General features: G+C 38.9%; 2 protein-coding genes across 15 annotated transcripts in view; both read left to right on the top strand.

The window, feature by feature from the left end:
- Positions 1–5,701, top strand: part of Sei (seizure) — a 97,371-nt gene extending 91,670 nt beyond the window's left edge. For 11 of the 13 annotated variants that reach the window (XM_070312277.1, XM_070312274.1, XM_070312273.1 and 8 more), the window contains one exon: positions 70–5,701. In XM_070312277.1, the coding sequence (XP_070168378.1) occupies positions 70–436 (367 nt within the window). In that variant the 3' untranslated portion in view covers positions 437–5,701. The remainder of the gene's footprint in view (positions 1–69) is intronic. The other 2 variants (XM_070312280.1, XM_070312272.1) reach the window with 1 other exon arrangement.
- A 2,429-nt stretch (positions 5,702–8,130) lies between these two features.
- On the top strand, positions 8,131–15,482 carry LOC138942269 (uncharacterized). 2 transcript variants are annotated; one of them, XM_070312382.1, is made up of 6 exons: positions 8,131–8,305; positions 10,429–10,971; positions 11,602–11,875; positions 12,682–12,780; positions 13,934–14,822; positions 15,417–15,482. In XM_070312382.1, exons 1-5 carry the CDS (start codon positions 8,300–8,302, stop codon positions 14,803–14,805), a joined length of 1,794 nt encoding a protein of 597 aa, XP_070168483.1. In that variant the 5' UTR covers positions 8,131–8,299; the 3' UTR covers positions 14,806–14,822; positions 15,417–15,482. The 2 variants fall into 2 exon arrangements, with proteins under 2 accessions (XP_070168483.1, XP_070168482.1); XM_070312381.1 differs by lacking the exon at positions 15,417–15,482 and having other exon boundaries at positions 13,934–14,951.
- Positions 15,483–15,502: the final 20 nt, after the last annotated feature.

Genomic DNA, 15,502 nt, shown 5'->3' with positions numbered 1-15,502 from the left:
CTCCATCCGCGTTTGGTAACCGGCGCTCGACGCTGATCGGGACGACTCTACCAATAGCATTGATGATAGCGTGCCCTGCGATAGATACAGCTCATTCAATAAACGATCGGAGCCGGAGAGCGAGGATCCCTGGAGCTGCGTGGTGTCGGAGGAACGTGGAGGTGGCGCGAGCCAGCGTCCTCGAAGCGGCGACTCACGCAAGGATCCGAACCATCGCGGCGGCAACGGCACCGGCGAGTCCATGTCGGGGCAACAGGGTCGATCGGAGGGCAGACAGCAGGAAGGCGGTGGCAGAGGACAGCAGGCGAGCGGTTCGCGACAGCAGGAGTCTTCGAAGCAGACCAGCGACGACGTGTCATGGGAGTTTACGATAAACGAGGCGCCAATCGCCAGGCTCGAGTCACTGGACGAGCTCGATCAGGATCACGGTAGTTAAGGGAGAAGTGCGGGAGAAGGGGGGAAAAAAATCTTTTATCAGCCGGGAGCTACGACGTCGTCGTGAGGATCGGCCTCCTCGTCCCGAGGGAAACGAAAGTCGCGACGAAGAGAAGCGCGATCGGGGGCCGTTTGATTCCTTTCTTGAGGAAATCTCGTTTTTAATCCGATCGACAACGTAGTCAACGCGACGCTACGCTTATCTCATGAAGTCAAATCATCTACAGCCGAGCAATGTAAATGTAAAGCGACGCCTGCAGGTCCTAACCTTAGAGCGTATAACGTTGAAGGAAGCGTAGAGGGTTGAAAGTAGGAATTCCCATTTGTTTCATAATTCGTTTACATTAAAGCTGGAAAAATTAAAAAGAATGACATAGCGATGATTGAAAGATAAGAAACACTATCTGTACACTATCGACATAATTTTTTAAATTCTTTATTCAAATTATGATGTAAATGTGTAAAGAATGTAAGATGATACTTTTGTAATAATAATATTCCACGAATATGAGAATTACGAGAGTATTATATAATCAAAAAGTTTCGAAACAATTATATATTACGATAAGATATTAATATTAGACGTTTGAGAAAAAAATCGAAGAAATTTGATCTTTTTTAAAAAATAAATATTAAAATATTTTATGCTTCCTCCAGTTACATATGCTCTAGAACATCAACGGACCTGTAAGCGTGAACATCATATGTGTTTTTGTACTCGAAACAGCGAGAGCATCGACTGTGAAATGTACATTTTCGTAATGTAAATGTATCTTTTTTTTTATTTTATTAAGAGTATCTCTCGCGTTATACCGACATGTAACGGCCGTCACATGTCTCGTTTCGCTCTGCTAATTCGGATTAAACGGTCGCTTGTTAAAAATCATCGTACGATTTAGGCTCTTGAAACATTCGGCGACTTCAGGTCGACACGAGCGCTTGTCTCTTCGGGATTCCCGACAGCAATTCGATATTCGTTTCTTCATATCGATTTTTTACGCGTCGAGAAGAGAAGCAAACGAAAGATAATACACCGTATCGCCAATTAGACGCCAATTATTTTACTCACACAGGATCGCAAATAATTATTTATATATATTTACACGTTGACGCACTCGTACGCGCTGTATATCATAAGATAGGCACGCGTTAAAGGCGAAAGAGATGCATTGAAAGTACGTTGGAATCGCGGAGATTTTGACGGAGGACGAAATCGCGAACCAAGTGTTTCGTCTTGCGCGAGATTGAACAGTCGCAAAAAAAAAAAAAAAAAAAAGGAAAAGAAATATCTAACCCGTTAGATATCGCATAGATATTCCCACGATGAAATATGGCAGGAAAGTGCGCGATGATTAAAAGTATGTTGAGAAAAATGATCGTTTTAGAGCTGATTTGTTTTATCGCGCGAAATATTTCGGCAGCCTTCGCGATTCGCATTCTCGCGCACATTTCAATGTTAAATCGCGATGAGAAACGCATCGATATCCGTTCGTTGGAAAGAGCGAAAGAGCGAAAGGTAATTTTCGAGCGCATTAGTCGGCGATTTCTGGCGGGTTAATTAATTAAGACGATCGTTAGGGCACCTCTTTTTTTTCATTCTTGCTTATATAGGCAACGTTAGACGACGGTATTAAGGTAACGATACTTAAGACAAGTTTCTCGCGGTGCCGAAAGGTATTATCGCATAGTAATTTAAGTTGGTTAAACATCGGTGGAACACGAAGAAACAATTTTTTTTTTTTTTCCAGCCGCCGTACAAAGTAGCCATGTCCTTTATACAGACATAACGCGACAGAATATGTCGCACAGGCGACGTTAGACAATTATCAAGATCCTTATAATTATGATTGTTATTATATTATCTCATAATTATTATTATTATTATTAGTACTCTTATGATTATTATCGTTATTATTATTATCACTATTATATATATAGTAATGAAAGAAGCGCAAGCGTGATCGGAGAGAGGGGGGAGATGAAGAAAATAACACCGACGACAGAATGCCTACGCAATAATATAATATATATACTTATACATATATACACACATATACAGAGAGGAGAAAGCATATATGTATATGTATGTGTTTGTGCGTGTGTGTGTATATATATATATATATATCCTATAAATTTTTTACAAAGCATTTCGAGTCGCTATTGCTCTTAAACGCGTAATAAACGTTGGTTTCTCTTCCTCTCTTTTCGTTTCTTGTCCTCCCACGATATCTCTCAATTTCCGTCACTGGTGTCGCGAACCGGTTAAAAAAAAAAAAAAAAAAAAAGGCTGGGGTAAACAGCGATCGATCGATCGATCCTCGGGGAACTCGACGTTGGCTCGCGACTTTACGGTAAATTTCTACGAGAAAATAAGAAAGAGAGAGAGAGAGAGAAAGAGAGGAGAGTCAGATAGATTCACTTGGGAATGGCGCTTCGAGGATCGTTCACGGATCACCGATCGCTGATCTGTTCGTCCTTTGCTCAGTATTTTAGGCTGTATCGAATACATTCGATGTAACGATTACTAAATACACACGATTCATAGTTAACTCTCTGCGACGAAGCGCTGGATGCAGCAGCGCAGTGCTAATAATAGAGGTTGGAGGGGTAAGGGGGGGAGGAAACGCAGCTTTCAATCTCGCAGATGACGATTTTTTGATTGTTAAATTATTAATAGTACACGCAGCACACGTGGATTCTCGCACTTAGGTATACGGCAGGAGTTGTATTACGTACGATATTTAGATACGATCCTTTAGAAGGAGGGAGAAAGTCCGGCGTGGTCCCGGCCGAGGACGACCACGTTCGCCGCACGAAACCTGTCTCGAATCATCGACATATGACAAAAAAAAAAAAAAAAAAAAAAAAAAATACATATCATCGCCTGGCCTCTGTCGCCTGTATCCCTCTCAATTAAAGAAATTAAAACGGAAATGTAAACCGGGGGCTGGTTCCCCTCTCGAAGAATATATTACAAGTCTGTAAAAAAAATGTACTCTACTCCTTAACTGGTATGGCATTATCTATTAGAATACCGCATTATTATAAATGTGAATAATTTTTCATTTTCTTTATTTGTGTCTTAAAAATAAATATCTACAAGTTTTGTTTTATTTTCCTTATTTTGAGAATAAACTGACTGTGTGTATCAAATATCAATATTCTCCGTCGTACCAATTAAGGATTATCTACTTTCATGTTGTCTCAATCAATATCGCTATTTTTATAGACGGGTATAAGAATGTGAAGAAGCAATGCTCATAACATTATCGTATATGATATTGAATAATCATGATAGATTACGGATATGTATTATCCGCGCAATTTTATTCATGTTAGAATTACGCATGAAAGAAATTTAAATTGTAGAGGTAGCACTTTCGCTGTAAAGTTTTCGATGAAGCAAAGACCCCTGTATAGAAGTAATTTTGAGAAGAAAACAAAATTTTCAATTTTATTTTAATTTTCTCTCGATATTCGGAAATAATCTAAAAATGACAGGATCGAAAGCTCGATGTGAAAAATTGAGAAACTGTAATCGGTCGAACGTGATCGCCCTCAGTCGCGCAGAAACGGATGCAGCTGGCGAAGATACTGAAACGCGAGAGTGAGGAGCGCGCGTAATTGACAAGTTGTCTCTTCTTGTGTTATGAAAAATTACGAGTCGCGCTCGAATGTCCGATCGATCGATCGGATTTTCGATGATTTCGACTCCCCACAAATGCGCGAACACAATTACGAATAGTAGATACCACCACGTTTACAGATACTTTGACACTTTAAATCTTTCTCGCGCGCGGAGAAACATGTATGTAACATTTTTTACATAGGATCTGCGCCCGATTGTAAACTTACGCTGTGCAAGACAAATGTCGTCGCTTCTTCGATTCCAAAGCAGGACACCGGGAATAGCTGGAGGCTAATTATCCCGTGATCACGATTAAAAAGCCGTAGCGCAATTCGCTCTCGAAATCCTATCGGGCAAATTATCATCTTAAGTAAAGAAATACCCCACATTTTTGTCATTAATATATTCCGCGGTTTAACGGAGAAAAAAAAATAGAGAGAGAGAGAGAGAGTCCGTTGAATAATTATTCTATCGTTCAACGACCGCGCTGCTATTTTCTCTTCAATCCGAGAAAGAGAGAGAGAGAGAGAGAGAGAAACGCGACAAGCAGCGAAAGAATGACGAGCGCATTCGCTTTGTTTATATTTTGAGACTTCGATTCTAATTGTATCGATTTGTTAATCCTCGCTATTACCGAACGTGATTGGCACCGATACGCGCACGCGTCTGTCTCTTTCTAGAATTCCGAGGAGCTTCGGTATCCTTTCCATTTCCGGCAATTTCGCAACAATCGCTTGCAAGAGAATGCTGAGCGCGAGTTCGTCATCGAAACAGGATCATTCGGAATCCTTCCATCGCGACTATCGCACCGAGTATCATCGAGTATACCTTTGATCCCTCAGATTCTCAGAATCTCTATCGCCTGTATCGCCGTGATGAAAAATAGAATCCTGCGATCTCTTCTTCGAAGCCGCCTCTTGCTTTTTTTCATCTATCGCGGTTGATTCACTCGCGCGGATACATAGGATTTGCCTCGCGTCCAGGCTGTGCGAAAAGGCGTTTACTCGCACAAGTATCGATTCCAAAGAAGCGAAAGACGCGAAGCGGCTGATTCCGCATCGGTTCCTGGACCGAGAACGAAATTGGATCGAAGCTTCGATAATATCTTCTTTCACGATAGTGTCGCGCGAGGAGCGAGAGGAGAGAGAAGAAGATGAATGAAAAGAGAGAAGAATTCCCACAACCGTGATAGATGAATGTAATCGCATGTTCTTCACCCAGATTCAGCGGTTTACGATTGTTTTGTATATACATATATATATATATATGTATGTATAATATATATATATGATATAATCTCTTGGATTATGTACGATTGTACGCCAAGCGCACTGATTTGTAAACGCGTAACATGGAAATTAGTTGGAAAGTGAGCGTGACAAAGGAGAGAGACTTCTTGCACCGCCCCCGCTTCGCTCCTGCCCTTCAGCTAACACTCCCGAACGTAGGACGAGATGGTCCTGTGTGCGGGCCCGTCACGTTACCGAACCTCCCGATGCGTTCTCCCCGTGATGGAAAACGAACGATCTTTTTAAGCGGGAAATAAAAGTCAAATTTGTTAGCTTTAGTTTCATTCGTTTGAGAACTAGGAAGGCATTGTTTCTCTGCATTTCTTTTTTAATAAAGCTGCAAATTACACTTGTAACGGTTTAATTAGATTTTAGATATATGGCGAGGAAAAATTGTGCGAATATGCTATTTTAGATGTTGAATCACGTGTCATGAATAAAAAAATATTAAATTTTCTATATTATCGCGTGTAAAGATTGTTAGTTAACAGAGAGATTCGATTGGTGATTGGCGGTGGAGCAGGTGCTGGGAGTGGCGGTGGTACCGGTGATGACGAAGCCGTGTTGTGTATCTATAAGTTTTCATATATTGCATAAAATATGTTTATTACATATTTTCACTATGCCAATTTACGCATTTATTTATTCGTATCTACCCGCACTATATCCGGCTTTCCCGAGCTACCCTCTCATCGTCTAATCTCTATCGTTCTTTTGTGTAAATTATTTTCAGCGAGATCGCGAAAAATCATCAATTATTAAACAGAAATTATTAAACAAAATTATAGATCGAAAAAATTATTCTTAATTTTCGTTGCTCTAATTGCTAACAAATATTTATAATTTTTATCATCTTATTCTGTCTCTGATGCTGTATCAAAAATCAGAGAATTTAGGATAATAATAACGGAAAATAATAAGAAAAATGGATAATGGTATTCGTGTTATATTTCTGAAAAATTATGACAGAATGTTTGTTCTTTAGTCTCTAATGTCATTTGTCATGAATTCAGTCATTATCGCGGAATTGATTATCGATTTGCGAAGAATTGCAACTGTCAAGATTCGAAGCGAAATAAGATAAGGTAAGGTAAGTGAAAATATTCTCGTAATGAATATTATGAGCTAATCTGAGCATATAATACATCAAATAAACGAATGATGTATCTCATCGATTTCTAAGCTACTTATATTTTATTGGAAATTTTGCTTCCTTTACACTATTTACATTTTATTAAATCAGCCTGAAGACATCGTTCATTAATAGGAAGCTATCCGTGTTACATCATCTTACGCATTTTTCATATGTGTGTGTTCGAATGTAAATGTTACATAGTTGACACGCAACCAAAGACTTATATAAAAATAATTAATGTACGAATGAAAACGCACCGCGAACGATTTAAAGCGAGTCGGAGATCGATTATTCGCGATTGGAAACTTGATGTCTGGAATGAGCCAGGTGAACGCCTGTGAACGAAGATCTTGGAATCGTTACAATGCACGGATGGCAATCATCTCGTTATTACGCACATAAAATACAGCTCATAAATTATGTATCCACGGCTCTCCCCCGCGAATCACAATCGGGATATAAATCGATGTCTATAACGACATACTTTCTATTCCACATATCGTCGGAAAGACAATAGAGGTAAGGGGACACCATCGCGCTGTAATGATTTTAGTTTCATTCCGCGTGGACGAGAGTTGTCAGAATTGCGCGTAATAATTATTGATTAATGTACAATATAATTATCAAATAATTATTTAATTTACAATCGAGATAAATGGATATCGTACATCTAAAAAATTTTAATTCTTGACGATATAATTGTGTAATATGATATGATATTAACTTATCTTCATTGCGTCGGTTCATTGTTCAAGTACAGGCGATGAAAATGAGCACATTACTCATTGTTAATGAGCAAGCTCGATGTTCCAAGAAGATGACACGCATCGCGTACGGTAGCTTTCGTTCACGTGACTCGACTTGTGAATTTCGTCAAAAATAATATCTCGAATCCTTCCTTTTCCGCGTTTCTATGTGCTTTAAAATGTGCATGCGACGCGACGCGTAATTTCGGTTTGCCTTCGTGACAGGTTGGAGTTGGCGCGATGGAAATCGAAGAAAGTAAACGAGCGGTTCCATATGATATTACATACGATGCTTGGCAATCTGACATCTGCGATGCTAACGACACATCCGTATTTATCTTATTATTGTATTGTTTAAACCTTCATCTCACGAGACGTTCTAAAATACACTTTTGCATTTTACGCAATTGTATTTACCTGTCAATTCGATTTATTAATATAGTCGCCATACGATCACTATAAATATAGATACAGTTGTATAAATCAATAGTTGTATAAGTCAAAATTCCAGGGTATATATTTGACGATCGTAAAATTATAGATTCTTATGAGACTGTCTGCGTTTGTTCGCGAAGTCATCAAAAAATTGGGATACCAAAGACACAATATTTGCATCCTCATATTATTATGATACTTTTATTATTTTCATATTTGAATCTCACATTTATAAGACAAAACAGCGCACGGATTAATCTGAGGAATTAATATATATACAATAAAATTAAATAATATTTCAGAAAAATGTTAATTCGAAATTAGAATATTTCAATTTTATAATATGTTTATATTTATTTACGTTCTTTCAGTTAATTATGTAATAACATTAATTACGTACACGAGAGGAAATAATAAAATTCGCTTAATTATTATACACGAGGCAAGCTTAATGAGCTATAACGTAATAGTGTAAGCGTCAATTTTGACAGACCCGCAACCCGGCAAGATGGATATCACTTTCTTGCGAGGTGGGAGTCGCTTATAAAGAGAAGATATATCCCATGGCGATGGTCAGTGAGCTCAGTGAGAGTGCCGTGATCATTTCACCGTTGTACCGTGAAAGTCGAGTATGAAGGTACGCGTTTCGCAATCTCATCATTGTGCCTCACCTACTCGCATTGTAAAAATGTGTGAAGTGTCAATTGAAATTTAAATCCGCATAAAAGACACGCTTAATTCACGCCGACGAAATTAATCTCTGTGCGATTGATATTCGTCAAAATGTCTCTCGTACCTCCTCGTCTCCTCGTTAGACAATTCGCAAATTTTACGACGAGCAATGGAAAAGTGTCATAATTTTTTATCAATGAAAATTTTTTCATTTACCACATTTACCTTTTGAAATATACGATCGCTAATTACGAAGTGCGATTTATCATCATTATCATCCGTTTGTCGATTTCACGCCGCGCCGCTCGAGAGCAAGGCGCCTTCTCAATGCCACGTGAAAGTTGTGTCCGTAACCTTTCTTCGGTATACTCCTCGCGTTGCGAGTTTCACATGCAATAATGAGGAGAATATGCGAAACAATTTCCTCGACAGCTGCATAGACCGCGAGCTGTGAAGAGATAATTAATCTGTGGCTTAAATGCTTTTGTCGAAAGTCGCCACATTCGTGTGTTTTCTTCCAAGACGACAAATTTATTTCAATAAGTCACATTGTTTCGTGAGATTTAAGATGTTAATTCCGAATGTATTGTATTTATTATAATCTCTGCTCTTGCTATAGCTTGCATTTTTACCACCACAGATTACTATTGCAGATTCTTTCTGATCGCGAAATTGTTTGCTAAATAAATTTGAATGACCCATTTTTCACGTATGAATTTTTTTGCCTGCGAGTTTTTATTTGCAAAAATCTTTAATTTTTCATGAGATATATTTATATGTGGCTTTAGCCTTTTTGACAGTATCTTGAAAATATTTATGGATAAAATTACAAATCAAAAAGTTTGATTTTATCGCTCATATTCCTTCGATATATCCTTTTGTAAAATTTATTTTCTAATTAGATTTACTTTCGATAAAATAATCGTGCGTATCTAATATATGGCAAAAGATGAAAGAGTCAATAAATATAATCGAAAGTTTTATTTGTGAAATGTGAAGATCTCAAACCAGAAGTTTGTCTTCGTTTATCTCTTCACATTGGCTTTCTTTGAAGAGAAAATAGTTTCCTTTCGAAAAACTCGGTTTGCCTAGTAAACTGAGATATAAAAATAATCATTAGCTGACGTTTAATCGCTACTTTTTAGAAACCGTCGAGAATGTACGCGACAAACTAGGTCAGTCTATGACTTCTATGCACATGCAAGATCAAGGTTGCAACAATCACTCTCGCTCATTCAAGCGACGAACAGCCGTTCCGCGATTAACTATCGAAAGATCACGCCCGAATAGTTCAAACGAGTCATAGACTACGTCATAGATTACGTTTACACGTCACTTTTAATTGGATTTAATAAGATTCGTAGTTTTAAAACTGACGAATCACGACTATTCCTCTGAAGTCTGAAGAATGGAATGACTATGATTGGCCAGTTAGAACTATGGATATTACTAGACCCAATTAAAGGTGACACGTGAACGTGGTCATTAAAACAATTCGTTATTGTTTCTCGTGGACACGTGTTCTTTTCCCCGAGATCGCTCGTTGTTCGATTTATTTACAATCTACAAATTAGCGATTACTTTTTCTGATACTCGTAATAAACCAGATTGTTCCGAGAATGAATTACACAAGTCCATGCCACGCTTTATATTGCTAACTAGCGGCGTTTTGCTTAATTTGTCTCCACGATATCTATGTGAGATTATCAGTATCGACGAGATACTGTCGTTTCTGCCTCAAGTCATGTATGATGCACATAGTGAACGTCTTTCAAACGGCCGATAGTCGCATGACTTTCACCCAGTGTCGCTCTACTTGCTGCATTTCTGTTGATACGCTCCACGCTTAAGTCATTTTTCAAGATCAACCCTTGACCCTCAAAATAATCCGTAATCATTAATTCAATTTAATGAGAACGCGACAGAGACCTTCCTAAGATATTATTTAGCAGCACTCTGGCATTACCATTGCTATCACATCTTTAATATACGATCAACGATGTACAATTGTCGCTTCGAAGAGAGTTTCCATAAATTAGTAGATATTGTAATTATACATATTGTCGTTTCTCTCGTCGTGCGTTTCAGCTGAGGGAATTCTTGATAGTGACGTGGTGCTCGATAATGGTGACTCGCTCGGAAATCGCGAGGAACGACCAGGAAACGTTGCTGAGAAGAGCGGCCGAACAGCTGGAGCGATTGGCGCCGTATCGGAGAAGCGCGGACAATCGAGGAGAAATCGATCTCTCGAATCCGGATGTTTGGAGATCACCGGAGGATCAGAATCATCTGGATGAGACGAAGAGCGACGCGGATCACAGGGGATCACCTTGGGAGGTGATCTCCGACGTCCTGTCAACGGAATCGGACGCGACGAAGGGGATCGACGACGAGAAGCTGGTGACGATCGACGTTATCGCCGATCCGAAATACGCCGCGATGATGCAGGAAAGGATCAAGAGAGGCTTCGACGCCGGATCCGCTGGTCTCTTAACCAGCATAGCTGGCGGTTTATTAAGCGGTGTCGCGAGCGCGTCCAGCAGCTCTGCCGGAAAAGCATCGGCGAGTAGTAGTCAATCGGGGTATCACGCTCCGGTATACGGTACACCTACAGTGGAACATACTTATTCGGTAATCATTTTCTTTTTTTAATGGCGATGGATTACTCTACATACTCTCTTTTATTCGAATAAGGAACGTCGCGAAAAGTTGAAAGGCAGCACGCGGAGAAAAGAATTGTTGGATCCTTACATAAAATCTAGAAAACAAGAATCGAAACAAATGGATCGGAATTTTTTCCTTTCCAGGTACAAAGAGAAAAAGTCGTTCTACGTATATTGGAAACACACGTGATGTAGGTCGTCAAAGTTGTGCTGCAAAGGAGCGAAATTTAACCGGTTTTTTTAACCGTGTTCTCATTATCCCCTTTTTTTGACTTAAACATTGCAAAATATTCCATGTGCGATGCAAGTAAACAATGTGAAGTAAAAGTCATTATATTAGACGTTAGACAAGCCATTAAATGGCTTTTACTTCAATATAATGACGCTAAATAACGAATAATTTCTTTAAAAATGTACAATATATTTTCTTTAAAAGATAGAAAAAAAATGTTGAAGAAGAAAACAAAGGCATAGGTAGATAGATAGATAAAAGGAAAAAAAGGGGAAGAACATTGATAAAATATACATTACTTAAAAATTTATTTTTTTTACGCAACACAGTGGCATAATTTAACATGCGAATGACATCTCTTTTTAGTATGGAGAGAAGCCCTTTGGCCCTTGGGACTTCAAGAAGGCTATCTTCAGCACAGTGTTCCAAGCTCTCAAGGCGATCGGCGGCGGCGTGCTAGCTCTAAAGGGTCAACTAGTCAAGGGCGGTGGTTACCTGTTGGCGGGCAAAGGTAAAGTTGTCAGTAAAGCCGGAGACGTTATCACGTCCTTTGGTAAAAGTCTGGCGGCCAGCGCGTTGACGGAACCAAAGCCTTATCCACCAGACACTTACTACGATCATCCGCCGGTTCAAAATATAGGTAAGAAATTAAGTGATCTTCATCAAAACAAAATTTATGGATTTTTTCCGCTTGTAATTAATAATAAGTAATTGAGAAAAAGAGCGATTAGGAAATTAATAAAAAATTAAATTGCATAAACATACATAACATATATGTATAAAAAGATGAAAATTGTATAAATTAGAGATTTGCATATTACTTCCTCATCAAACACATTGGCATAGAAAATTGAAAAAAAAAAAAAGTTTTGTCACGAAAACAAAGTTTCCTCTATAAGGAAGCAAAAGATGCAAGAGAGAGCGTTGGTATTGTATATACACATATATAAAAATTAGACGCATGCTTTCTATTGTACGCTCACTTGTTTATATCACAGTCAACCGATTAGACATGGAAATCGATCGGAGATATAATTTTATATTGAGAAATGACAGACCGGTTAAAGATCATTATTTTAATGATTGCAAGCCAACCGATTACCCACGAATACAGATATTTTAAACGGTAATGATACGTTCGAAACCCCTAATCGGACATTATTCGCTTTTCTCGAATCCGTTTGCCAAGCGATAACAATAGAACGTTGTAATCGATGAAAATGATTCGAAACAAGTTGGCGTAGGCTAAAGATCATTACGACACATTACAAGGTTATTGATACTTGCATCTTGAATTTCAAATTAAAATGATGTAGCCTATAAAATTAAATGTATCCCCGTTCTATAATTATCTGGTTGATCGCACTGATAAGACATCTATTCTTGTATACACATGATAATGTTATTGTTCCATTAAATACTTTTTTTTTTTTTTTTAATACACAGGACACGATCCTAGCTATTCTGAACCACCGCCGAGTTCGAATGATTACTCTGAGGCGCCTAATGATTACAGTCCAGAGACTTACAGAGTGCCAGCAGATGGTAGGTTTCACTTTCCTTATATGTAATTGTAAACATTGTAAACTTCTTGCACACATTCTATGTTTCTACGTTTTTATGCTTTTCTAAGATACGCAATTAATCCAAGGTAGTAATTACGCACTGATGAAGACTTAATAAGTCTAACGACTTCCGTCTAATATTTCCAATGTAAATAATTATGCGAAGAAACGATTCTTCCTCGCGGAGAGAAAAAGGTAATCGAGAAGTCTTTGTTTTCTCCTTGAATTGTAAAAGATATTAATCGTGTAAAATTGTTGTACTCTTTAAATTTATTCAAGAGAGCGCTATCAGTTGCCGCTTTCATGAATAAATTTCACTACCAAACATCAAGCGACAATTATGATATCTTTGGCGGAAGCCAATACTTTCGATATTCTTCTGGTGTTGATGCAACTCTCTTGATGACGCTCGAATTTCCCTTTCGTAATTTCCGTATCGTAGCATCGTCATCGCCGAGAATCGCAGTGAATGTCAATTCCCTTCGGAACGAACAGGATTTCGTTTCACAATTCCGAATGACTCTTCCCATGTATCAGCACGCGACCTTTCACTTTCCCCAAAAGTTATTGACCGAGAGATAGCTGCGGTAAAGCCCATATTTCCTGACACACTTCCTCAATTTCTTTTACTCTCGGCATATACCTGTGTGCATCTCTGCGTGCTGATATAAATTTTACATTGTATATGTATATAAATCGTTCTCTCAACAACGTTATTTATTGTTAATAAAATATTGTCGATTATCATTTCGTATGAATGTGTTGTAATCACAAAATATATAAAAATTACTCAATGTTAGGGGTCTTCTGTCTCACGCTGTGTCTCTTCTAAAATTCACTTTTCCGGAATTTAATATGCACTAGTTTTTAATGACAAATCTTGCATTGTAACACAATTTTCCGCAAATTTGTGTAACTGTCCGTATATTCGATCGAATATACGGAATCTAAATTCATATTGTACCATACTTGGCACTTGCCCGACCGACACAATGTTGTAATACCTTCGGCACACTCGCACAACTTTAATCAGGCTTTGACAGTATCCGCTTTTATGCTCCACCTCGACTAACGAATCTGTACTTAACACTAAAGCACTGAATAAACGTGACTGACAGACGTCACGTCCACAGACAATGGCCAGGGCGGCCTGCTGATTGTGACGCCGACGAAATCTGACCTGGACGACCAAAACGACCAACGTACAAACGTGGTGGTGCAGGAAAAGCCGGATCTGTCCAAGTTAGAGGAGAGTTTTGGTGGACCGGCCAAGGGCTCCATCGTAGTGAATCTCCTCAACAGCGTGCCGAAAGGTAGCGTCGGTTCAAAGGATCAAACCGTCAATCAAGACAACGGCAACGTAAACCCTTATCCTCCCGCGCAGCATCCGGCTCCTATCTACGGGACGCCAAATCATCAACCCGCGAATCAAGACAACGCAGCGCAGAATTATGGTAATACGGTGCAAAAGTATCCGTCCGTGCGAGACAACCCTTATCAACTGCCTCAGTTACCGCCTCAGTTGCATCATCACTTGCATCTGGGCGATCCTAATCTGTCGATTCAGCCGAATATAGATTACTCCCCGTTGCAACACATTCAATATCCGGCAAATCCCGCTGTTTCGTTTGATTCCATCAAGCTGCCGCACGACGATGGTGGTACATCGGTGTACTCGAGTCTGTCTATAGACACCGAGCCGCAGATCGCGCCCTTGAAGGTATCCCTTCTACCCGGTGTCCTCGATCTGCCCAAATTGCAGCCGCACGTGGATTTTCACGGACAGCCCCAGTTCGCGAATCATCTTCAGGGCACCTTGGGCGGGCCAGTGAAGGTGCCTCTTCTGAACCCGGTGCCGTCAGCCTATTATTGGCAGGATCAAGGGTCGCTCGTACCGACTTTTAAGACGCTGAATCCCTTCCATAAGAGGAACGTTCCCCAAAAGCGAGCGTTCGCCAAACGACTCGCGCTTTACTCGTCGCTGCAGAAGATGAGGTTCCGTTGACTGTGAGGTCGAGGCAGGTAACGCGTCGGCATATTATAAGCATATGTGAAATAACGGCATTTTTTTCAAACATTTCGCAAGTTTTTTGGATAAGTGTGACAATGTATTTTGATATCTCGGAACAATCTTTTTGACATTTTTTTGAATACTGGAGTAAAAGTACAGTAAACACATAATATACTCGAAAATGTGTTGGTGAAATATTACACACACACACATATCTTGTCATTCCAAACACATATAATAAGAATAAATATATACTTTCATTTTAGTTGCATTATTATTGTATCGAGCATGTAATTATGTTGTAAATATAGATAAATAGGATAGATAGAACAAAAAATATTGTTACAGGCATTATTTGTGAGGAGTCACGTTGTGACATTTGCGATCAGAAAAGGGAAGATTGCTTTGAAATAATATTTGTAGACTCTTGTATTAGATTTAGAAATAAATTTGAATAATTATTAATTTATTTTATATTAAGAAATATTATTTGAATAAAAATTAAAAGAGAAAGAAGTACAATATTTTTCCCCCTGTATCTGTCACATTATGTTTTAGAAGATATTAACATATATTTTAATGCATCCGCATTCTTTCTGTTGCAGTAGTCTATGCGGTCGCGTACTATCCATATCCAATCAAATACGGATACAGATATCCGTATCTTTACGGACGATAAAGATTTTCGTTA

Source organism: Polyergus mexicanus, unplaced genomic scaffold (assembly GCF_030449975.1).
Source record: "Polyergus mexicanus isolate NDT 795.1 unplaced genomic scaffold, iyPolMexi1.0 SCAF_22, whole genome shotgun sequence".
NCBI lineage: Eukaryota > Metazoa > Arthropoda > Insecta > Hymenoptera > Formicidae > Polyergus > Polyergus mexicanus.
Note: the sequence above shows the minus strand (reverse complement) of the source record. Positions and strands in the feature narration are given on the sequence as shown.

What these genes read in the sequence shown, in the direction of transcription:
- LOC138942269 (XM_070312382.1), top strand. An exon ending in CAGTGGAACATACTTATTCG is followed by an intron (nt 10,972 to 11,601) that starts GTAATCATTTTC and finishes ATCTCTTTTTAG; the next exon opens with TATGGAGAGAAGCCCTTTGG. An exon ending in TCCGCCGGTTCAAAATATAG is followed by an intron (nt 11,876 to 12,681) that starts GTAAGAAATTAA and finishes TTTAATACACAG; the next exon opens with GACACGATCCTAGCTATTCT.